General features: G+C 43.1%; 1 protein-coding gene and 1 long non-coding RNA gene across 4 annotated transcripts in view; one reads left to right on the forward strand and one right to left on the reverse strand.

Moving 5' to 3' along the window:
- Positions 1–25,542, reverse strand: part of TRRAP (transformation/transcription domain associated protein) — a 153,491-nt gene that overhangs the window by 36,556 nt on the left and 91,393 nt on the right. For all 3 annotated transcript variants that reach the window (XM_083584841.1, XM_083584840.1, XM_083584839.1), the window contains 8 exons: positions 19,908–20,099; positions 17,140–17,335; positions 15,322–15,587; positions 13,830–13,930; positions 10,328–10,529; positions 7,322–7,486; positions 3,416–3,506; positions 1,293–1,492 (listed from right to left, as the gene is read on the reverse strand). In XM_083584841.1, coding sequence (XP_083440967.1) covers positions 1,293–1,492; positions 3,416–3,506; positions 7,322–7,486; positions 10,328–10,529; positions 13,830–13,930; positions 15,322–15,587; positions 17,140–17,335; positions 19,908–20,099 — 1,413 coding nt within the window. The remainder of the gene's footprint in view (positions 1–1,292; positions 1,493–3,415; positions 3,507–7,321; positions 7,487–10,327; positions 10,530–13,829; positions 13,931–15,321; positions 15,588–17,139; positions 17,336–19,907; positions 20,100–25,542) is intronic.
- Positions 12,191–19,981, forward strand: LOC310749046. The gene is made up of 3 exons (XR_014541457.1): positions 12,191–12,844; positions 17,880–18,000; positions 19,873–19,981. It is a non-coding gene; the product is annotated as an uncharacterized lncRNA (long non-coding RNA).

Below are 25,542 nucleotides of genomic sequence, written 5' to 3' on the forward strand. Positions count from 1 at the left end.
CCTTGAATCAGTGTGCAAGGTGCAAAAGCTTGAAACAATCTCAATACCAGGAGCAGGGGGAAGCAGGATGGTGACATACAGGCCTCTTCCCACCTACGTGCGTTTTGCTCGCACGTGACCACGTAGCACCCAATCTAATATGGAACCCGGGAAATAATTACATAAATCCATTTCAAACCGCAGAAAGAGCAAAAATTGCCCGAAAAGAGCAGGAAAACGGCTAGCAATCCCAGGAGCCTTTGCAACTGCAATCCCAGCAGCTTTTGCATATCACCCTCCATCGATGAGGAAGACTAAGAGCCATCAATGACACCTGACAAGTTCACTGCATGCACGGTGTTAAAGGAAAATATTGTGAAAATGATGTATAGATGGTACTTAACCCCTGTAAAACTAGCAAAGATTTATCACAAGAGTGATAATCTATGTTGGAAATGTAAAGAAAAAGAAGGTACTTTTTATCATATGTGGTGGACCTGCCCCAAGGTGAAAGACTTCTGGGAGAAGATTTATAATGAATTGGGGGAAAAATGTTGAAATATACATTTATTAAGAAATCAGAGGCCTTTCTTCTGGGAATAATAGGTTTGGAATTGCCCAAGAAAGATGTTAGATTGTTTTTGTATGCCACAACTGCTGCTAGGATTTTGTTGGCTAAAAACTGGAAAACACAAAAAGTGCCAACAGTGGAGGAATGGCAGATGAAGATGATGGACTTTTGGGAGCTGGCCGATCTGACCGGAAGAGTCCATGACCAGAAGGAGGAGGAATACCAGGAGGAATGGATGAAATTTAAAGACTATTTGGCTAAACATGCTAAGATAACTTAAATAGAAATACTTGCAAGTACCAGACTGGCTTAGGATTTAAATATGAACATGTTATAGAATAATATGTTTAAATGTAATATGAAAAGAAAGAAATATGTTAATTGACTAAGTAAATTTTATGAGAAATTAGTTTTGGAAAACTGTTACAATGATATACATTGAAACTCAGCCATGGGGATTCGAGGAAGTCGACTAACAATGTTAACAAAAGTGGAACTATTACAGTTAGGATTTATGTTTGTTTATGTTTGTTATAAATTTGGAAAATTTATAAATAAATAAATAAAAAAATAAAAAAAAAATTGGGGGAAAAAATAAGAGCCACCAATGACACCTGTCTGGTCAGTGCTACTTGTTTTTTAAACAGTTTTTCAAGGGGTTCCTGGGAACATAACCCCGGCATAAGTGGGGAGACCCCTGTACACATTTTAAAAATTCCAGTTCTAAATGGAAGAAACATACCTCTTCATGCCAGTTTTCTCTGAACCAGACCATCTGATCCACAATCCCTTCCAGAGAGGAGAGGAGTGTGGGGTGCAATTCTCTCTGCATATGCATAATTCGGCTGCAACGCCACATGGGAGCTGTGGCTCTGATTGGCCCAGGGTCCGAAGCCGAATGGGATTGGTTTCCGACTGAACTTGGCTGCTGCTGTCCGGAATCTTACAGGGGATGGAAAAATTCCCAGAAAACACCATTAGCACTACAAAGCACCCCAGAACCTTAAAAATAAGTTGCAATTTCTCTGTAAATTAGAAAAGAAATTGCAATCCCGCTACATCGACAGGCACATTATTAACACAAAACGTTTACAAGAATTTCTGCTACAAACAAATACTTCCTGTTTCCACTTCAATAAAGCTGACAAAAAGAAAATATTTCATAGAAGACCCACACTGGAAAACAGAAATAGCTTTATGGTCCTCAACTTTCTTCCCCTCCAACTGCTTGGTTTTGGTGTGCCAGGAACTGCTAAAACATATTTCTAGAATAGACGTTCAGAGTAGCCTTTCCATTCATAAAATCCCACAACATGTCTGGGCTCCAAAGTCACCATTAGCCACAAGGAAACAAGTCATTTCCGAGAAAGACTGTCCAGAGAGAATACTGTAATATCATAATCTGTTTTAAACAGCAACCAAATGCTGTCTAGCAAAAGGGGAGAAAGCCCAAAACTTAAAAACAAGCTATGCATTTCTGATCATTTCTATCAGACTCTAACACTTAGAAGCAATTTGTTTTAACCCTGTTACGCATTTAGGATATTTTCATGCTCCTATATTATTATTATTATTATTATTATTATTATTATTATTATTACTACTACTACTACTACTACTACTACTACTACTATACAGCCCTTCATCTGAGGACAACAGAGCAGTTTACAATATAAAGGGGTGAGTTATGGAAATGACCTAAAGGGTCAGTTATGAAATGTTTTTAAGTCTAATTCATGCCACTGCACAATCCACATGTTCCCCTACAGTAGGGGTGTGCGTTTGTCAATCATTCTATAGCAGTGGTTCCCAATTAGCTAAGTATTGCGGACCCCCGTTTTTCAAAAGCCAAGCCGTGTACCCCTTACTTTTGAAAGTTTTAATATCTGTATGTTTGTTATGCGAAGGGTGACACAGACCCCTTGGGAGCCACTATTCAACAGTATTGTAGCCTTAGATACCAGGGGTGTAGATGACCCCAATATACTTACACTCTAATTTAACACAGCCACTGCTGTCATGTTGGTGCAATTTTTTATATATATAAAAACCACAGGCATCTGGAGCGCCTTTTATTATTATACCTCCAGGACATTTTGAATGGAAGGAAAATGAATTTGGGATCTGTGAGATCTGATATGAATTAACAATGGGGTAGGAGGGATTACAGACCTCAGATGCTATCCTTGTATAGTAATAACAATCCACAATACAATTACACTTTAAAATATTGAATTCAAGTGATCATCAGTAAAGGTAAAGGACCCCTGGATGGTTAAGTCCAGTCAAAGGCGACTATGGGGTTGTGGTGCCCATCTCGCTTTCAGGCTGAGGGAGCTGGCGTTTGTCCACAAACAGCTTTCCCAGTCGTGTGGCCAGCATGACTAAACCGCTTCTGGCTCAATGGAACACCGCTGACGGAAGCCAGAGCACACGGAAATGCTGTTTACCTTCCCGTCACAGCGGTACCTATTTATCTACTTGCACTGGCATGCTTTCAAACTGCTAGGTTGGCAGGAGCTGGGACCGAGCAACGGGAGCTTACCCCGTTGCAGGGATTCGAACTGCTGACCTTCTGATCAGCAGGTCCAAGAGGCTCAGTGGTTTAGACCACAGCGCCATGTGCATCCCTTGATCATCAGTAAGTATGTATGTATATATTTGTTTAACCCCTGCCTCCCCCCAATAAAACCCCCCTCTGACTTAACTGGGATCCATTTTATTATTAGGTTATTGACACATGTTTTGTAAGCATAAGGAGGTTGAACAAAGAAGCTGCCTATCAGCCAACTCTAGAAGCAAAGTTGAGGCAAATTGCCCAACTTGAGAAAGGACCAAGGACATCACGGTATGCCTGCTGCTTACCACTTTTGTAGCGCTCCCGCTGTTCTATCTTCAGTGTCAAGTAGAGGGTCCGAATAGGAAAGTAGACTGCCTGGGGATAGACTCGCCCAACCTATTTTGCCATTAAAAAAAAATACATGTGAATTCTCAACGGCCTCATGAAAAATACTGTGATCCAAACAGATCTGCCAACCGATTGATGCCTAAGCATAACTACACAAAAATAATTTTTAAAATAATGATATATACAACAGGTGAAAGTACAAATAAAGGGCCCGTCTGGGCAACATTTCAACGCAAGTCCTGAACATGGTGGGGAGCAATAGCATTCTTTTTATACAGCTTTTATTTGATTTTACAAATTCATTCACATTCATATTCACAAATAATAAAGACTACGCAAGATTCTTCTGAATCTCAAGGCTTCCCTCCTCCCCTCCGTGGGTTCTTTGGGTAACCTTTTAAACTGCAGATCATAAGTCCATCTAATTTATAATCCTCCATTGTGTCCAGGGTCTATAAATCATTGCAAGAGTTATTTAAAACCAGCAATAGCATATCTTACCCCCTTGCCCACCTGGTGTCCACTCTGCACAATTTGACATTTTGTGCTTCATTTTCTCTCTCTCTCTCTCTCTCTCTCTCTCTCTCTCTCTCTCTCTCTTTCTCTCTCTCAGGGTTTTTGTTCTTAATTATATATTGAAGTCCTTCGTCTATGCAAATCATCCTCTTGAGGGGAGATCTTTATCCCAGGCTGCTATTATCCCAGGGAACTATTTGAAAGGGTTTCTATATGTGGACACTTGTTTTTAAATGTTTGCATTTTCATATATGGAACCATCTTAAGTGCTTTATACAGTGGTACCTTGGGTTACAAACACCTTGGGTTACAAACGCTTCAGGTTATAGACTCCGCTAACCTGGAAGTAGTACCTCGGGTTAAAAACTTTACCTCAGGATGAGAACAGAAATCGTGCGGTGGTGGCACAGCGGCAGTGGGAGGCCCCATTAGCTAAAGTGGTACCTCAGGTTAAGAACAGTTTCAGGTTAAGAACGGACCTCCAGAACGAATTAAGTTCGTAACCAGAGCTACCATTGTATACGCAACTGCTTTTTATCTTTTTTTGGTTTATAGACCTTAACTGTTTTATAAATTGTCTGTCTTATTGCTATAACGCGCCCTGGGACCTTTAAGGTGAAAGGGACACGTAAGAAAACTAACTAACTAAACGTAGGGATCGGATCCTGAAAGAGGCATCACCCAATCTGATATAAAAGCCGCTCCAAAAGGGTTATAAAGGGAAGCTGACAAGGATTCTATCATATTACTTTGTAAGCCAGACATCTGCATAATGAGATAGCATACAGAGCACTAAAAAGATCTTACTGATGCAGATAAAAAGAGAGAGGCACAGAAAGACAGCATTTAGTCTTTAAATAAGACCACAATTCCCAATGAACCCAGCACGATGTGTTAGCTGGGCCCATTAGAGCGTAACCTTATCTCACAAAATTGCTGCTCTACTGGGTGAAAAATAGCCACTTAATGTAAAGGGATACCACTTTCACCAAGCAGAGGTTTCATGACTCCTCCGGGGAGAGGAGGGAGGGAAACGGTGAACACACATTAATGTGCCATTTTTGCCTTTAAATCTATACGTCTTGGTATCTATTAAATGATAGGAACAATATATCTGACCAGATTCTATGAGGCAAGGCAGACGATAAGATATGGCGGGAGGTTCCTCTTGCCATCCTTTTTATCAAAAAATATACCGCACCGGCTTCCAAAGGAACTGAAATGTCACTTTAAAACGTCTGCAATGAATTAACTCCCGCCTGTAATGGCCCATTTGAGATCAGCATAAAATGTACAGTAATGACAGCTGGAACAGTCTGATCATGGCGAGGATTTCGTTTCTGTATTTCACATATTTAAAGACTCCTGATAAATAAAAGCCTAGCTTGTGCTATACCAACACCATTGCTGTTATAGCGGCACCAGAGATTACGGTCTGCAAAAGCAAATCACTCTTTGACTCCATTTGCACAGCATGGAAAGCCATACTATAGCTTGCCAGGATTGCACAAATGAGCAGGTCTGCACACGCGTGAGGAGCTCCCAAACACTTTGCTCCTCCTTTTTTGCAGTGTGTATGTGGGTGTCTGTTACTCCTACACCATGGGTAGGCAAACTAAGGCCCAGGGGCTGGATCCGGCCCAATCACCTTCTCAATCCGGCCTGCGGATGGTCCGGGAATCAGCGTGTTTGTACATGAGTGGAATGTGTGCTTTTATTTAAAATGCATCTCTGGATTATTTGTGGGGCATGGGAATTCGTTCACCCCCCAGCTACACAAACACACGCTATCCCCTTTTTTGGGTAGTCTAAAAGTAAAGTAAAGGGACCCCTGACCATTAGGTCCAGTCGTGACCGACCCTGGGGTTGCGGCGCTCATCTCGCTTTATTGGCCAAGGGAGCCGGCGTACAGCTTCCGGGTCATGTGGCCAGCATGACTAAGCTGCTTTTGGCAAACCAGAGCAGCGCACGGAAACGCCGTTTACCTTCCCACAGGAGCGGTACCTATTTATCTACTTGCACTTTGAGGTGCTTTCGAACTGCTAGGTTGGCAGGAGCAGGGACCGAACAACGGGAGCTCACCCCGTTGTGGGGATTCGAACCGCCGACCTTCTGATCGGCAAGTCCTAGGCTCTGTGGTTTAACCTACAGCGCCACCCGCGTCCCTATGGGTAGTCTAACATCATGACAAAATGAAAATATCAGATTCTATCTGTCTGACATTAACCCGGAAGTAACTGCAATATAATTTGGAAGCCGAGTGGCTGAGTTTTTAATCAAAGGTATCTATCTCTCAGAGTGGTGAGCGGCACTATTTAGCAGGAAAAAATGCCAATGAAAACCCCCATTATTAAGTATTTTTACATGGCTGTTTATTTGCATATATTTTAAATTTTTATATATGGATGTTTTATGGTAGCCTATATCTGCAATGCCTAATAAAGGTTTGGCAAAGTAAGGATAACATAAAAAATAATCAAAGCAACCAAAAATGCATATATGAAGTCTTTTATGGTCATACTTCCCTGTGTACACAATGAAGGAAGGCTGCTCAATTGTAAAGCAGTCCTTTTGTTTTATATCTTGTGCCATTCTAAATTTATTGGAGAGTTTCTTAAATTTCCAGAGCTTAGTTATACCAATTCATCAAAGAGGCTCCTTCCATGCATTTCCAATACCTAGTTACAATAAGTCTTGGTGCAATTAACAGTGATTTAAAGCATGCATCTGCATTTTGCCCGCAAAAAAAACAAAACAAAAGGATTTAACAAAGCCAATTCTGGGCAAACCATTTTCAGTCTTTTGCCAAAGATGGGACATCATAAATAAAAAAGAAAAACTTTATCCTGTAATCAGCTGATGATCTGCAATTTTAGATTTTTTTATGTGAGATTATTTTTATGCACATACTGTATGTATATATTTATGATTGCTGTAAACCACATCAGTATTTGTTTCAAGGACACTGTGATATACAAATATTTTAAGTAAGTAAAATAAATAAATAATCTTACATGTTATCTGTCGTTTGATCTGAGGTTTCAGAACTATTTTGTGTGGTTCATCATCTGCAAGTGACTTCATGCGCAATTAAAAATATCCCTATTTAAAGACTGCAGTTGAAGTAGTGATTTCTTTCACAGATATGCATCCCTTCTGGAATCATGGTATTCAATGCCATTTTATCCTTACTAAACCCATTAAACACCACATATGAAAATACACAACACACAGTGTAACACAATTATATTGCCTTCAGTTTTACCTTTAAAAAATGGATAAATAAAAGGCTTATACTTCTAAAGTATGAGAAACAACGAATCAGGCATTATTGCAAACTCTCCTACCTGACTAATAAGGTTTAACAGAAGTTTCCCTTCTGACCCAACCAGACAGGTCAACAACTGTGGAATCCAAGCCAGCCATTGGATAGGGGGGACTCCAATGCAGTACTTGTCAACAGCATCTGCTAGCGTGTTCTTGTCATCGTCAAAGCTCAGTAACCAAAGGACCTAAAAGAAAAGAGCAAAAATGAAGTCCTTTCATAGGAGAATGGGTAGATGACATTTCAATATCCCCCACGTGGAAAGAGAGTTTGGGCAAAGGCTAAGTTCTGGTTTTTGCATGCTGCCACCCCCCCTCACCTTTGTCACGTCCATTAATTTCAATGGGTCTACTCTGAGTAGGACTAACGCTAGATGCAATAATAGTTGGAAGGCACCCCAAGGGTTGTCTAGTCCAACTCCCTGCAATGCAGGAATCTCAGCTATCCAATGCCTCTAAGTTGCCATAACTTAAAACTTTATTTCAGCAGCCCGGTAAACAGTCTCCAAGGTTCTAAATGAAGGGAAAGACCTTTCCATTCAACAGGAAACCACTCTAGTGAGCAACAGGTATCAGAGAAAGTGTGATATGACTATCTTCACTGGAATAACTTGAATACTATTGTGAGATAAGCTCTTTGTATCTTGCTCCAGTCCAGAAAGATGTAAAACAGGTCCAAAAAAGGGTTAATGAGGTCATGATTATTATGCCAAATGCTGGCAGGGAAATCCACCTTTGGCTATAAAAATAATAAACAAACAAACAACGGGATAGCTTCCAAACTATACTGGAGACAATAAATGTCAGATCTGTAAGGTACTTTTGTAAGCTGGAGAATTGTTATTAGGTGACTAACAAATGCAAAAAAGAATCAAAATATGAAGTCAAATCCCCTAAATAGTAATATTTGGAAAGAAGTAAGCTGGCAGAATTAAATGTAATGTGCAACAGCTGCAAGATTAAAATCAGCTCTGTTCTGCTTCACAGCTAAAAGTGTGTAGTGTTATGTGTTTACCCCAAAATGCCCATTAATACACAAATGCAAATCTAGTTTGGTAAAAACAGTACATTTTCTTTATTTTTAGATAACCAGCAGGTCACGTTTATGCACACTTTACATTTAAAACGAAAGCCGTATTGAAAGACTGCAAGAGCCATTTAGGAACTCACATTTGAATTAGTTTGGCAACTTGCCCAAACAAATCTCTCTCTTTCTCTCTCTCTTTTAAATACAGGGCACAATAGTAGTCATTTGTCAAAGATTAGGGGAGAAATCCATTTTAGAACCTTTTGGATTAAACCAAAGTTCAACTGAAGCTCAGGTGCTAGAAGCTATAATCCATTATTAAACTTCCATTTCAGCAGATAGAACTGGGTATGTTCTGGGGTACACTTTAGATTTTTTGAAACCGGGGCCACAGTGACGATTGTGATATACGGCCAGTTTGGATATGTCAAGATATTCAACTGCTATATTATAATATATAGCAGGGAGAAAGCAAGGCTCTTCGTCTACCTAGCCCAACTTCCACTAGGCCCCTTTCCCAGTAAATTCCAACAGCAGTCAACACCGTGCCTTCTATACACTGTCGGACCCCCATTATCCACAACTGAGTCCAACATCTGGAGACCACCCCACTGCCCACCCCTGCTCTAGAGGGAACTGAGAAAGAAAGACACCCTTCTATTGGCCTGCTTTAGCAGCTGCTTACTCCAGCTTTTCCTAATTGATATAGTCTTTCTCTACCCCAGTAACTCAGCTTTCCTCAAACTGGAGCACACCACATGTTTGAACTTCATATACACACACATTGCTGTTGATGTTGGCATCCGACTGTCTCTGGAGACAATGGAGAAGGTCCCTGGAGGTGAAGTCCAAGCGCTACATTAAGCAGCACTGAAGTGACCTCAAATAAAAATAAAAGCACTGGGAACCAGGGAACCCCACAAACTGAATCTGAATCTGTTCCAGGTTTGAAGTCATTTGGATGTACACATCCAGGGTTCTTAAAGTAGGGATATAGTAATGGAGGAAGGGGAGTGTGGCCTCAGGAGCATCTGGGTAGCTCTGGCTAATTGCCAGTTGGTTGTGGAGACCATTTCTTTGCCATGACAGATGGCTTTGGTAAAGGATCAGGAAAGCTGACAATGCCTGTTGTGCACCCGTCTTCAAGGATGACTATCCTCAAAATGAAAAAAAGAAGGCAAGAGAACACCCAATCTTTCGTTTCCCTAAACTCTGGTGAACTGTGCTAGAATGCAAAAGGCTGCTGTCCACACAGCTAGCATGCATGTTGACTTCCTCCAACAACGTGTCTGCCGTTTAATGCTTATGTTCACCAACATCTGCTGAAGCCCTGAGTCTGTGTTTAAAACGTATGAATCGTGCGCCATATCAGCATCCTTGTCACAACAGCCCATTCCCAACGGTATAATTTGTATGTCAGGCAGAAACGCCGGAGCTCCTCTTATAAGCCACATACACTAACACCTCTGCATTCACGGTATTTATTTTATTTTTAAAATTTCTATACTGCTTTATCTTTTTAAGAAAAATCTCAAAGCAGTTTACAGCATATTAAATCAATAAAACATAAATAAAACCATCTGAAGTAAGTCAAATATAGAGTATACAGTGGTACCTCGGGTTAAGTACTTAATTCGTTCCGGAGGTCCATTCTTAACCTGAAACTGTTCTTAACCTGAAACACCACTTTAGTTAATGGGGCCTCCTCCTGCTGCTGCGCCGCCGGAGCACGATTTCTGTTCTCATCCTGAAGCAACGTTCTTAACCCGAGGTACTATTTCCGCATTTGCGGAGTCTGTAACCTGAAGCGTATGTAACCTGAAGCGTATGTAACCCGAGGTACCACTGTATAGTCAAAGCAACACAACAGAAAACTAAAATATTATTTTAAAGATTTCAAAATGAGACATTACAAAGGAGGTCAACTGCAGAATACATATTTAACATAGAAAGGCTGGTGAGTCTGGGCCTTGCCCCCTAGGCCAGACGGAAAGGGCCTCACCTTTGCCAAGTACTTCCTGGACTTGCTCTCATTCTGATGGCGACAGGCATGCAGGTAGCAAGTGATGGCCGAGACCCCGAGATGCAGCTGACGCTCCTTCACAAATATATTTTCCAAGTAGTCTCCCCACATCGCCCAGGCCTTCACTAGAACGTCGTGCATCTGCACAGCTGCAGAGAAGGCTTTGTTTGCTTCCTCGGACCTGGGGGAAACATGATGGGGCAGGATATTTGCTGAAGTTTAACAAGCGCAAGGAACAACAAAGAGAGAATGGAATGCAACAGCAGAATCCGTAAATCAAACAATCAAGGCGGTTCTTAGAAATGTCTGGAGTTTTCCATACTAAAAATAAAAATATCCCTGTGTTCCTTTGTAACAGGTTTTACCAACCTGCTCCCCACCGGATGTTTTGGATGACAGCTGCCATCAGCCCCAGCCAGTGAATAGCAGCTATAGTCCAAACATCTGGAGGGCACCGGGTTGGCAAAGGCTGCTTTATAATAATGTGGGGAAAGGAAGTAGCTGTACTTTATATCCTAGAGGCGAGAGGAAGCCAGTGCCAATTCCCCACCCAAATTATGTGTCTGCTGGATAAATTCATTCCTCCTATTCCTCAGCCTAAAGCCCAACATAGATCTATTGCAACTCCCCCCTCCGCTGAGAAACTGCACAAATCCACAGTTCCCTTCTGGGGAAGACACAAGAAACCTATTTCAGACATTATGACAATGCAAAGAAACAGGAAGCACAAGGCGTCAGCACTTCCTGTTCCTTTGCATCAGCATAAGTGTCAGAAGCTGCTCTCAGTTTTACTTAAGTTTGGACCACATAACCTGGAGTAACAGCCTGCAGCAATAAAAAAATTGATGGGACCAGGAGAAAAACATGGCAAATGGAAAATAACCTTATCTGTCAAATAGCTTATTAAACAGCTAATTAGCCTGGGTATTACTCAGCCACTTTATTTTTTGCTAACAGCTTTTCGTGTCCTAGGCTGTGCGGCGCGGCAACTTATTACTGAAGGAAAAGGCTGATAAATGGCTTGCCTTATTACGGCTTTCTACTGCTAACAACAGGATTTGTCTTTAGACTTCCTTTCTCCCTCGCCTCTCAGGTTATCTATCACTGACACCCCTGATGACTCTCTTTTATTCCTTTTGCCTTGCAGGCCAAGTGGGAAGAAGAGGGACTGCGCAAGTGACCTTTGGGTCCCAATTCAGTCAATAGCTGGGAAAGGGTAATAAAGAATGATTTTTGGCACGTAGCTTGAAAACATGAAACTGGGAGCGCAAGTTCCGACACTGTACAGGAACCACGTTTTTGACAAGAGGATAGGTAAAGTTGGCACTTGAAAGTCCTTGATGGCAGATAAGCAGTGTAAATTATTCAGCCCGGCCGTCTTGATGGAGAAACCTTCTAAAGGCGCACTTGCAGCTGTTCAAAAGGAGCACATTGTGCTTCCTTGCTAAATTAATTACCTTTCCCCTATTTAAAATTCTCTCTAGATTTCCTCCGGAGAGAGGACAGTGATTCCTTCTGCCGTAAGCGATTGTGAAGCTAGGCGGTATACATTTCAAAAGCACATTGATTTTCCGCCTCTGAAGTGGCTACAGCAGAGTGCCAACGAACAGCTTCTCCTGCATTCTCAGCATGCGAAGTGGCGCAGTGCATCAAGTTCAATCTGGAGGGAATCTGAAAATCTGTTTGCACGGAACGGCTGACAGTCAAACTACTGCTGAACAGATGTAGAGGTACCCTAAACCTACTCTCTCCTTCTCCCCCGTTTAGAATAGTTTTGAAAAGCAAGAGTTGTACAACTGGTGTGACCCATCTTGGGTCAGACTGTGAGCCACTTGTGGGCCCCGATCCACCAGCTGAAGACTGGTAGTCTATCTCTCTCTACTATAAAGGTAAAGGGACCCCTGACCATTAGGTCCAGTCGTGGCTGACTCTGGGGTTGCGGCGCTCATCTCGCTTTATTGGCCGAGGGAGCCGGCATACAGCTTCCGGGTCATGTGGCCAGCATGACTAAGCCACTTCTGGCGAACCAGAGCACCGCACGGAAACGCCGTTTACCTTCCTGACGGAGCGGTACCTATTTATCTACTTGCACTTTGATGTGCTTTCAAACTGCTAGGTTGGCAGGAGCAGGGTCCGAGCAACAGGAGCTCACCCCGTCGCGGGGATTCGAACCGCCGACCTTCTGATCGGCAAGTCCTAGGCTCTGTGGTTTAACCCACAGCGCCACCACTAAATCGTTGTCACAAGCTTTGCCAATGTTCTACAGGCTTCCATATTTTATATTGGAATTTCAGAGACGCTTTCACTTTTCCCCTCCCTCCTTCCCTCTCTTTGCCCTCCCCCCTTCATGTTGAAATGAACATAATGGACGCTAGCTGGGTCCTGCTCGTCTGGTTGCCGTGGTGACGCCAAGTGCCATTGATTAATGGCATTGGGGAAACAACTGCCAATAGAGTGAAGCAATGTGAAAAGCCCCATGAAGGGTCATGTCTCTGAGTGAGTTTTTATCCCTTTTCTTTGCTTTTGCTGTCTGGGGTGGGTCATTTGGTGCTAAACCTTAAAAGAAATGTGGGGTTTGGAGAGTATGGGAGTAAGACGCACTGAATTCAATGAGACTTGCTTCGAACTGAACAGATATCTAGGACTATGTTGTTTGGAATGGGTTTAAAGAGGCTGACTGGTCCTGGGGTTTCCAGTGCAAAAGGATGGTCCTAAGCCCCTCTCTCAAAAGTGAATACCTCACTTTAACTTCCAGTTGCGATCTCTTCCATCTCTATCAGATTATAGGCCTGGTGGGGGCTGCCAAAGAGAGAGGGCAGAGAACCCCCATTTACCATTTATTTTAGCATTTACCATTTATTTTAGATCATCTCATCCCACATGAGCCCGCTTCCATAGACACTGCTACAGGTGCCACATAATACATGTTCCACATTTGTAAGAACTCAATCATTTAATGTGTACACTATGGAAATCCCTGCCTATTGAGATCAAGCCGGAGCCTTCACTGTACTCTTTTCAGCTCCTTGCTAAAAACACCTGCCACCTAGATGCTTAGAAGGTTGAGGTGATTTTATTGCTTAAGTGTTTTAACTTTTGATATGTTTTAAAGTAGGTTTGTGAATTTTCCTTGACTTTACTGTTATCTTTTTGTACACCGCTTTGAGGGTTTTTTTAAATGATCAAGCGGTGTATAAATTTTATGAACTAAAACAAATAATAAGAAAAATGATCCCTCACTATCCGGGCTTACTCTTAAAAAATAATTATATCGCCACTGGAAAACTCAGCACACAGGTGGGCAGCTGCAGTCAATCTTTCTTCCATGCAGTGTGGGGTACAGATAATGAGCGTAATTACTGCCACCCACACTGAAGCTGTGACTTTTTCAACTGTGGCTTTTTACTTAGCCTCTGAATCACTGTGTTCTGGCATATACATTCCCAGATGTGTGCTCAACACCTAACCCAGTCATACGTACTTGTTAATCTGAGCCAAAAACATCCCCTTCAGCGCGTAGAACTCTGCAGTCATCTCCTTGGTAAAATACTTCAGATTTGTTGATTCAATAACCTCAAGGCCCTGTTCAATAGATTTTTTTACACAGCAAAAACTGTAAAATATATATCACAAGGCAAATTGAAGCATATGAAGAAGAAGAAAACGAAGTATCGAAACTTTTAAAAGGATATTTCATGAGCTTCCAAATGGTGAAGAGTCACGCCGTCCATACCTAAATGTAACCATTTTTCTTGTTCTGAATCAGGAACCCAGAGCTGGCAATAATATCCATACTAGCACTGTTGCAATTTGTGCATTGATATTTTACCCTTTTGCACTGTCAAGGGGCAGGGGGATCAAGCAGGAAGGAAATGCAGGCATTGGATGGGCACTGGGTGGGGGAAAGGAGAAAAATCATGAAATGACTTAAGAGTAGGAGGGCCCTAAATGGCCAGGTGCATCTTTTCAAAAGAAGGGAGGAGTTCCTGCCTGGCAGGCTTCAGGCCTGGCCTTTCCTTCTTCCCACCAATGCCCTGCTCCTCCATGCAGGATGGAGGGTGTGATACTGCAGGCTGCGACTCCTTTGCAGGGGGCTTCCCTGAAGGGAAGGTGCTTGCAAGCAAGCAGTCCCCCACAAGACGAATTGTGGGGAGTGATGCAAATTGATCCAAGGCCTGATAAAGGCTGGTTGGTCCCCTGGTTGGCGTGGTGTGGACTGATCAAGGGCTCCCAGATCAGGGCCATGGGGTGAATCCGGGAGTCTGTGCGCAGCCTTATAGTTCCTGCAGTTATCTGGGTAACCAAGTTGTTTACGGCTTTCAAAGGTAAGTTTTAAAGACAATTAAGTTAAAGAAGTGAATAAAGAGCCAGCGGAAGTCTTTGAAAACCAGCACAATGTGCATAATAAAACGGGCACGCCAATCAAATTCTCGGTGGCCGTATTCTATATCAGATGTGTTTTCAAGGGAAGCCCTGCATATAATGCATGACAGCAATCCAATGAGAAGTGTTTGAAGCTGGCGATCCAGCCAAAACTGGTAGAAAGCAATCTGTGTCACAATGGCGAACTAGGCCTCTAGCACAGGGGTTGTCAACCTGGTCCCTACCGCCCACTAATGGGTGTTTCAGGATTCTAGGTGGGCTGGAAGGGCACAAGCTGAATCCTCCTTCCATCGAGCAAAGGTGGGCGGTAAGGAAATTTTAACATCAAGAAAGATGTATTAGTGGGCGGTAGGTATAAAAAGGTTGACTACCCCTGCTCTAGCATCTCTCTCTCCTCTCCTCTCCTCCCCTCCCCTCTCTCTCACACACATACTCCTGGCAACCTAATCATTCAATGGAAGCACACCCAAAACAGAACACACACTAAACTCCTTGATCCCATTTAACAGTGCTTACATAACTGGAGTCCTAACACCATCAACATTCCACTGCGTTATGACGCCCCATAGTAACATGTGATGTTGCTATACCTGCATGCACTCGTTTTTGCCCATGACTCCAGCCAGCTGGAGGTAGCATTTGACTTGCTGTCGGATCTTCTGGAAGCAATCCACAATTGGCACCGTTGGAATAGTGTGAATGCGACTCAAGATGTCCAGAGCCACGTTGACCAGCCCTTGCTTCCGAGCGATCTTCCCATACTGGATAATGGCAGAGGCTGAAGCGTGGACACCCAGCATGGCATTATTGGAGCTAGGATCGTGTTGAGTGCTGTTCTCGTATGCACTGACAATGGCTAGGAAAACCCGAGAGCGCAAAACTTTTTAAATTACGTTAAATGAATTTACACATGTTTATTTTTCATTCATCATTACGTTTGTATCCTTAAGGTGGGATCTTGCAGAGGGTTCGGCAAGATCACTGGATCGCCTCAGTCCACAAAGCCATCTCTTCAATACCTTATGGCTCACTGAGAAATCAAGCAAGCTATGGCTTGGAACAGGCATGTCCAAAGTCTGGCCCAGGGGCCTAATCCAGCCCCTGTGTCAGTTTGGACATCCCTGGAAGGACATGAATGAACCCAGGCTCCTCCAAGGCTCACATGTTCCCCCTTCCCCACAGCTGGAAATTTCTGACATGGGCTTGTTTAAAATAAAGGAGAAGCTTTGAAACACCTTCTCTCAGTCACATCATAGGAGGGGGTGGGACTTGTCAGCCTGGGAGGAGATTTGGCTTGGTCGTATCTCACTAAACCTATAACACAGCATGAGTTCCACAAGCAGTTGCTTTCTCCCGGCACCAGTGACCCAATGCTTCATGTCTTGAAGTGACTCGTATCACAGCAAGAGCGGCTAATGTATTCTGTTCCTCCCGCCAGAGTCAGACATCTAAATGCTACTCAGAAAATTAAGCTGGTCCCAAAACAGCAGCTATGTTACTGATCCTGGGCAACTTCTGAACACAACCCCAGGTGCTGGTTTTAAGCATCTAAAACCTCATGCTGCTTGGGAACTAGGCATCTGAAGGACCTGTCTTCCCATGCAAACTTGTCAGATTATCTTAATTATTCTAGACCCTTCCTTGGGTGCTCCTAGCCACCAGCAATTAAATAGGTGAACACCAGGAAAATGACTTTTTTCAGATGTCCTGCATCAGTGGAAATGTGCCTGGCACCAAATCCATCAGCTTTCAGTCACCAGGTGACTATCGTTTTATGTACCCAGGCTTTCCTTATCTTGCTGGCCTGTGCAATGCTAGTTCCACTTGCTTTGTCTTGTTGTTTTTATTGTGTTTTGTTGTTGTCTGTATTGTACTATGCAACTTGATCTATTGGTAAGCTGCTCAGAAAATATTTTGATTAAAAAGCTGGATAAAAATACATATGAACTCACTCACCCACCTACCCAGTCTTGGCTCTGAATGCTTCAATGCCCAGATTGATGCACATTGTCAAATATACATGATTGTGCCTCATCAACGGAGTGGAAAAACATTTCATACACCTAAGCCCCAGCCTTATAAAGAGCCTGAAGTTTAAATCAACCAGCATCAACTGTTTTGGTGCCTGGAGATTTTTCTCCCCAGACCTGCTTATGAAAATGGAAATTTAAACTCACCCTCAATTTTTTGCATTTTATTTCTGTCCCAGGAACAGGTCTCAGATGCAACAGTTTTAGGAAATAGTTTTCTAAAAGGCTGGAATAATAAAATCACCTTGCCAACCAAGAATTAGATCACAATTCCTTATGTGTTTTTGAAAGGCAAAAAATCATACCTTTTATGTGAGGGGTGGAAAGGGGAGGGTATCTTCCCTGAAATAGGATATAATGGGACTGGGGTGTTTTTACCTTGGTAATGATGTTGCCTCCACATGAAAATGCTGCTCCAGTGGGACAAGTCGTCCGACACAATTGGCAACCTGTTCCTCCAAGTTTTCACAACAGTCTTCATGTCATGCAGGCTGTTATTCCTCCCAAGATTGGCCGGCTGTAACCCTGCATTTATTTGAGCTGCTTCCTGAAGTTCAATTATTTGCTGTGCTGCCTAGGAGGATGAAGGTTGTAAAAGTTATAGCACATGTGTCATTGGTTCCTCATCAGGAAGGGGGGGGGGAAGGGAGGGGGACTGTCTTAACCACATGCAGCACCAACAGCTGAATGATTTGTTTTGCCCACTGAAGACCATTCGCACATTACAATGAAGAATGTTGAAATCAACGTCACAATATAGTTGGTTGATTTCTTTGAATGCTGTTGATCAGATTATCAAGGTTCATTATCCACCCTCTTCTAAGGAAACAAACAGGGCCATGAATAACCATTAATGCAAAACAACACACATTCCCTGGGACAGAAAAACTGCTTTAAGATCATGGCAGGGGTCTTGCTAACCCAACACCAACACCAAACAGCTGTTGTCTCCAACGGCATATAACATGCTGTTTTTTAAGTGCCACTCACTGGCCATATGGCATTATACAGACGGTGACATGTCTCTGAATTGCTTTGGAGAAGAGTAAAATGGCGGGTCTATGAAAGTTTTGTTCATAGCTAAGAAAAAGCTGATTAAATTATTTTATTTTCTCCAGGAAATAGTACTGCAAAGGCCAGGAAGCTAAACTGACCATCACAGGGACTCAGAACCGGGTTCTTGGCTTCTAGACTGAGTACTGTTCCTCTCTACTCTGGGACAACTCAGCTTACAAATGGGTGAGAGCTTACAGATGCACTAGATGCAATAGCATGTGTAAAATAGGACAGCCTAGGATACAGGCAGCGGACGTGGTGCCCTCCAGCTGCCTTAGATCAATGTTTCTGTGGTGCTAGTAAGCATCTGATACATATTTTTTTTAATTTTTCAGTCTGCCACTGTAAACTTTAATTTGTTTTAGGGGTTATTTGAGGTGTGTGTGTGTGTGTGTGTGTGTGTGTGTGTGTGTGAAATCATGCAAATCCAAGAGGACCCTTTTTAATTCTACTGGATATGACTTATGCAGACGCTTTGGAAAAGAGGATGGAGAGGAGTGCATAAACTTTTTGTGTGTGACTGGGGAGGGGTAAGAGAACCAACCCGTTATGATGGTGCCCATAGCACACTCTCAAGTTTTCAAATGTACCTATGGATCCAAAAGGGTTGGCGACACCTGGTCACCCCACTCTGGCTTACTTCAAACAGCCCTTCCTTCAAACATACTCTGCAAATCCAATATGTACTCACCTTATGCAGGACAAATGCAATGCAGCAGCACTTTGACAGCCACCAAAAAGTGGCACAGAGTTAGATAAGCTCTGGGCAGGCCTATAAACTTTACTGGAATTCAAATCCTTTGTAGAGATGTAACCATTTACAAAGCAGCTTCTTGAGAGATGAACACTTGTCTTAGCTATTAATCAACTAAGATAACTGCCTCCCACCCCCCCAAAAAAATCTGTCTACACGTACACACAAATCTCTGGGAACAAAATAAATTAAGGAGAGAAACACCACCAGCACCTGCAAACACATAGGCATACACACACACACACAATCACCAGAATTTCAGCGCTCACAATAGCTTAACCTTCATCCTACTCCCATTCATCATGCAAATTTAATTTTCTAGCAGGTATTTAATCACTCACTATCTGATGCAGGAAAAAGTAATTACTGCTGAGTAGCTTCATTGCCATGCTGGCAACTTTGTCATTCACTGCCTATTTTAGCAATTTGACAATGAGAATGTATACGAAGGTTTTCGACACGCCACGCAATGCGCATGGAAGTGTTGAGAATGTATTTATCACTATTAATTCTTACAGCCGTGCGCGTGTGGCAAACTGAAATGGTAGCTCCTACTTACTGAAAGAGGTCGATGCAGCACTTTGCCTATTATTCATCTTAACTCTTTCAGACATGCTCTCATCTTAATATGTGGAAAGGCTGAAGTTTGTTATCAAGTCATTAAAACAAAAAGGCAGAAAATGCCACAAAAGGGATGCAAGGATGCATAGACAACCTCCAGTATTATCCCAGTCTGCATCTCTATTTGAACTATTTATATAGATAGATATTGTATTGCATTCGTGAGGTTATTTTAAATGGTTTTATGTATGGAACTGTTTCAAAACTTTGCTTCTTTTATGATTGCAATTGTTTAATAATTGTATATTTTATTGCTGCAACCCACCCTGGGGCCTTACAGTAAAGGACAGGTAACAGAACTAATAAACAAATAGAATAACATGTCCTGCAATATTTTTTGTTCGCTGAGTGCCATGGGGGTAAAAACAGGCATGGCATATCAAGATGAGTGTGCATGCGTGTGTATACACCTTGCTCTTTGCACGGTTCCTTACAGGAAACCTAGGAACAAACTTCCGTAGAGAGCCTGCCTGTTGATTTTAAAGACCAGCTTTCTCAGAAGCACCTCTTGCGGCAACGACAAAAAAGTTCTCTGTGCTTAGGAGAGTCCTAGATTTACTTATTAGTTTTATATACTTCATCATAAGTTCTCAGGGCAGTTTGCAGAATAAAATACAGGATAAAAACAAGCCTATGATTAAAAACAAATCAGCAAAACAATACCCCCCCTCACCCAAAAGGAGGGTCTGACAACTCACAGCAATCTCTGGCTCACCTGAAGAAGGGGCGTGTGAACGTGTGAAACCACCTGAGGAAGTCTTCGCCATTCCCGGATAGCCAGGCCACTGGCCATTTCAACCAGACGCTCTATGTAGTTGAGCTGTTGTTCCTCGGGATGGCAGATTGCCAGGTATCCACGATACATGTTGACTTTCCATGCCATCTCTTTGGGGCAACTCAACTCCACCTTGGGGCAAAACAAGACATTACAATGCTTTTTGTAGGCGAAAACACTGCAAAAGAAAAAATGAGCGGCTGGGTTTTCAGACACAACGCAAAACCGTGCTTTCTGCTAACCGTGGTTAAAAACTCACACCACGGTTTGCAAAATTGCTCGCCCACTTTCGTTTTCCATCTGTCCAGGATTCAAGTTCCTAAGTTCACACCTGTCTCCATGATGCTGCCCTTGTGATGCAGGGGTCCAAACTGTTGCTTGACAATAGTTTGCAAGATTCATAACAGTTAACTACATTTAGAAAACTGTGACTGCAAACTAGTTATCAACTTATGGTTTCAAGGCCTGACTCAGTGAGCTCCAAACAAACCAAGGTCTGTTGGCAGACACACATGCATTAAAACAAAATGTGTCTTAGCTTAAAAAATTGGGTGGACATTAAAATAAGGGAGGGAAAGCTGTGGCCCTCCATACTACATTGCTCCCATCATGCCTGATGATTTACCATGTTGGTGGGAGCAGGTGGGAGTTTCTTATTTTATATTCTTTACTGAAAGATAAAAAGTACATAATTACAAGTGCACAGAGTAAGATAAGATGCAAAGAAGAAGAAATAGCACCCATACAGAAAACAAAACCAAACAAAAAAACTTGTAGACATTACAAAAAGTTGTTACTGCGGTTAACCAGACCGTAACCTAATACGGCATTTATAAAAATGAATTCCAAGTATTGTTAAATTTGTCAATGACCAGCATAATGGAGTCCAGTACGTTCTAAATATTATTTTTGCTTGTATGAGTCTCAATTTGAGGTCCAGAGACACACTTGTTATAGAACTTAACACAGTTTTCCATTGTCAAGATCTCCAGTTCTTTGCACTGAGTTTATATAGGTGGCTCAAAATTGTCGCATTAAGCAACACCAGCGCCATTTACCTCCAGTGGAAAGTGGACAGTAAGCATAAATGTAGAAGCAGCATGGAGGCAATTAGGCCTCAACATCCTTGTATTTATGAAAAACATGTTTTCTGGCTTAAAATAAATAAATCCAGAGCAGCTCAATTTACAGCTTCACTTATTTTCTCTTTAGTTCATTAGTACAGGCCTCATTACTGAAAATCTCTCTTTCAATCCAAGCTCCAGCTATGGCATGTCCGCAGTTGCTGGTGGCTGTCACGTCGATTCAGCCTGCAAGCCTTCACAACGCGAAGCTGTCAGACATGATCAATTCACTTGGCCGCAATTCAAGGCTTCAATTCTACCCTGCAATCTATTCAGTATTGCACAGCTGCAGGGGGAGGGGGGACGTGGAAACAGCACCAAAATATGATGATGATCATTATTATGAAATGATTCCATAATTATTGAAGGGATTGGGCTTCCATGAATGGGACTGTGGTTCTGTTAAAACTTTAAACCAACAGGGATTTGAAAGTGAATACCCAACAGCTGAGTAAAGTAGAGTTTTCAGGAGAGAGGACTGCAGCAGGTATCTGTACTCAGAGCGCCCGACCTCCTTTCTTAATAATGCAGAAAACTTTATGTTTCCTATGGCTGCACTCAAGTTGTGGACACCCCTTCAAAGATAAAAGGCCTCCTTCATCCTGGAAGCAATCTTTATAAAGACATGTTTATTTCAACTCCCTATTTCACAGCTGAGTGAGATAATACATAGCCCGTTTCCTTCCTATGCTAAATTCCTCGATATTATGTGTGTCTGTGTCTGTATATATTTCCCAAATTGTCCTTCAGGGCCTTAACCAATGCTAAAAGTACAGAGTATTCTGGACCTTTACCTCAAACATAATCCACAGTTATGAAACAATATATAGCAGCACTTGGACACTGAGAGCAAAGCTTCTGGCTAATATTTCACAGGAAGCAACACGGCTTTCCTGGGCATGAGGATGCCCCACAGAGTCATATTTTCCACTAGCATCCACCCTAGTACTGATGTCTCCAGATAATCCAAATCTCAAATTCCATGAAAATGTTGCTATTGATTTGAAAGGAACGGATTCACTCTACATAGCCCTTGAATTTGTTTATTTACTGCATTTCCATCTCGGGGTAAACTCTAGCCTTTGCCTGCTCCCACACATGTCAAGAAGCATAAACCATCAGAAATGGGAGCGTGTGGCAGGCTGGGAGGATGGTGAACTATAGTGCTGAGGTCATGTGGCAACTCCAGCACCCACCACTCCAAGATACAATGCAACTACGCCATTTTGGACTCATAGCTGTCCATGGAGGCGCAGGTCAATTCTGTGTCCACGGCAGCGGTCTACCAGCTCCATCTGGTACACAGGCTGAGACCCTACCTGCTTGCGCACTGTCTCACCAGAGTGGTGCATGCTCTGGTTATCTCCCGCTTGGACTACTGCAATGTGCTCTACATGGGGCTACCTTCGAAGGTGACCTGGAAACTGCAACTAATCCAGAATGCGGAAGCTAAACAGGTGACTGGGAGTGGCTGCCGACACCGGTCCTGAAAGACGTACATTGGCTTCCAGTACATTTCTGAGCACAATTCAAAGTGTTAGTGCTGACCTTTAAAGCCCTAAATAGCCTCCGCCCAGTATACCTGAAGGAGCATCTCCACCCCCATCGTTCAGCCCAGACATTTAAGTCCAGTGCCGAGGGCCTTCTGGCAGTTTCCTCACTGTGAGAAGTGAGGTTACAAGGAACCAGTAGGAGGGCCTTCTTGGTAGTGGCGCCTGCCCTGTGGAACGTCCTCCTATCAGATATCAAGGAAATAAACAATTATCTGATTTTTAGAAGATATCTGAAAGCAGCCCTGTTTAGGGAAGTTTTTAATGTTTGATCTTTTATTGTGTTTTTATTGTTTCGTTGGGAGCTGCCCAGAGTGGCTGGGGAAACCCAGCCAGATGGGCGGGGTATAAATAAAAAAATATGATGGTGATGATGATGATGATGTAGTTGGGAAGCTCAAAGGGTACAATGCTGCAGAATACAGCTGGTCTACAGTTCACATTCAGGTTAGATTTTGACTGGTCTCTCGCTACATTTGAAAGCTCCCGTCTAGGAGTGCTCATACACAGCTCATCTCTTTCCTCATGCTGTAACCACTAACCTTCCTAGTTATACACACCCCGTAGCTTTGCATTAAAACCCAGCAAAGAACTGAAAGCTTACGCAAACACAAAAGGGTGGGGGAGAGTACAGCTGAGTTCAGCACACCAGATTAAGGCAGAACACAGAATTCTGAGCAAGGAGCTGTCGTTTGACTTAAATATGAACTTCACTGGGATTCATGCTGGGATTCTTGGGAAAGCTTCAATCAGAGACAAGTTACTATGTGGATGATGCTGATACTTGAGTAAGCTTTACTGAGCCTTTTTTTTATTTCTTTAAAGAAATAAATCGCATCAAGGTAGAAAAGTTCTTAAATATCCCCCCACATGCCTGAATTATGGATTAACCAGTGAGACAAGAAGGAGCTATATATTGAAACCAGTCCTCCCTTCTTTGCAGCCACTTAGCTTTATAAATGTTTAATACAGCATGAATTTCACTCAACCCGAACACACACTCAAGATATTTTAGACATGAAAAACAGAGTGCCCTGAAGCAATCTACTAGATTTTGAATGCTCTACAGCAGCCCCGGTTTTATGAAGGACTAACTCATCAGGTACACACACACACACACACGTATGTGGTTCTAGCTCATATATTCTCAAGTGGTTCCTATGAAAGGACAAGGATGATCAGAATACAAATCCACATTGCTCAGTAGAGATGGCAAAGGAGACAGGGTGTACCGTATTTTTCACCCTATAGGACGCACTTTTTCCCCTCCAAAAATGAAGGGGAAATCTGTGTGCGTCCTATTGGGGCGAATACAGGCTTTCGCTGAAGCTTGGAGAGTGAGAGGTGTCGGTGCGCACCGAACCCTCTCGCTCTCCAGGCTTCAGGAAGCTATAAGCAAGCCTGGGGAGCCCGCAGGACTCCCTAGGCTGCGGATAGCAGCCTGCTGCCCAGCGCGTGGGGCGCCCTGAAGCAGAGCGCCCCGCGCGCCGGGCAGACATCCGCAGCCTGGGGAGCCCTGTGGGAGTTCCTGCGGGGCTCCCCACGCTACGGATAGCAGCCTGCCGCCCGGCGTGTAGGGTGCCCTGAAGCAGAGCTCCCCGCGCGCCGGGCAGATATCCGCAGCCTGGGGAGCCCTGTGGGAGTTCCCATGGGGCTCCCCACGCTGCGGATAGCAGCCTGCCGCCCGGTGCGCGGAATGCCCTGAAGCAGAGCGCCCCGCATGCCGGGCAGACATCCGCAGCGTGGGAGTTCCCGCAGGGCTCCCCACGCTGCGGATAGCAGCCTGCCGCCCGGCGTGTAGGGCGCCCTGAAGCAGAGTGCCCCGTGCGCCAGGCAGACATCGGCCAGCCCCACAAGCTCGGGGGACAGCGGGGAGGCACAGCGCCGTCATCCCGCTGTTCTCCGATCTGGTTTTGGGGGGGAAATAAAGGGGGGAAAATTTCCTTTCTCCCCCCCCCCAAAAAAATTAGGTGTGTCCTATGGGAAGGAGCGTCTTATGGGACGAAAAATACGGTAACTACATGGTGTGTCATAAAGGGCAAAGCTCACCTATTTGAAAACTGTTGTTTTTCAGCTACTACATTAGAACAACTACATCCTCCAACTCTCTTTACTCCAATAGAGGAGACAAAATTGCAGCTCAAAATACATTTAGGCATTTAACCTATTCTGCACCTTGACTTATTAAGAAGAAATCCCAAGGCTGCGATGTAATTCAGGTGTAAAATCAAGTCATGCTCTGCTCTGATGCCTAAACCAAGGCAATCTGATGAACCATGGTTTAGCATCTAGGGACTTTCAGGGAAGGAAGAGGCAGAGGGAAATCATACAAACTATAAGTTGCCTGTGCATCAGGAACATAAACCATGCTTTGGAGTCTGAAGTATGATTAGCAAGAACCATGGCTTACGTATTATGTCTGTACCAGCCTGTTCATCATCACAGTTTGCCTGATTTGGACATCCCAACAAACTATATTTATTGCAAAACAGAAAATGAGGAAGGTAGCACACAAGCTCAAGGCACAATGCCAATGAACAAGACATGGTTTAACCATAACATTTGAATTGGGGCCAGTGAAACACATGCTCAACTAAGAGTCAAGCACAGTATTGGAACCATTCCTCCTAACTGCAGTTTTTCTCACATGTCTTCTGTTGCATCCATATTATGTTTATTTTTACCCCTCTGAATTAAAATGAAAAATAAACTCATTAACAGAAAAAGTGTTAAGGCGTGATTTTAAACTAAAAAAAAACAGGTGCATCACCTGTACTATTTTAACATGCCCAGCTGCAATATTAATTGCTGGAGGCCCAGGCTGCAATTATTTTGACTAAGAACTTTGAACGATGAGCAGTCTGAGCCATTCCACTTCTGCCATTTGCTAACTAAAGCCTC

Source organism: Podarcis filfolensis (assembly GCF_964270895.1).
Source record: "Podarcis filfolensis genome assembly, chromosome: 14".
Classification (NCBI taxonomy): domain Eukaryota; kingdom Metazoa; phylum Chordata; class Lepidosauria; order Squamata; family Lacertidae; genus Podarcis; species Podarcis filfolensis.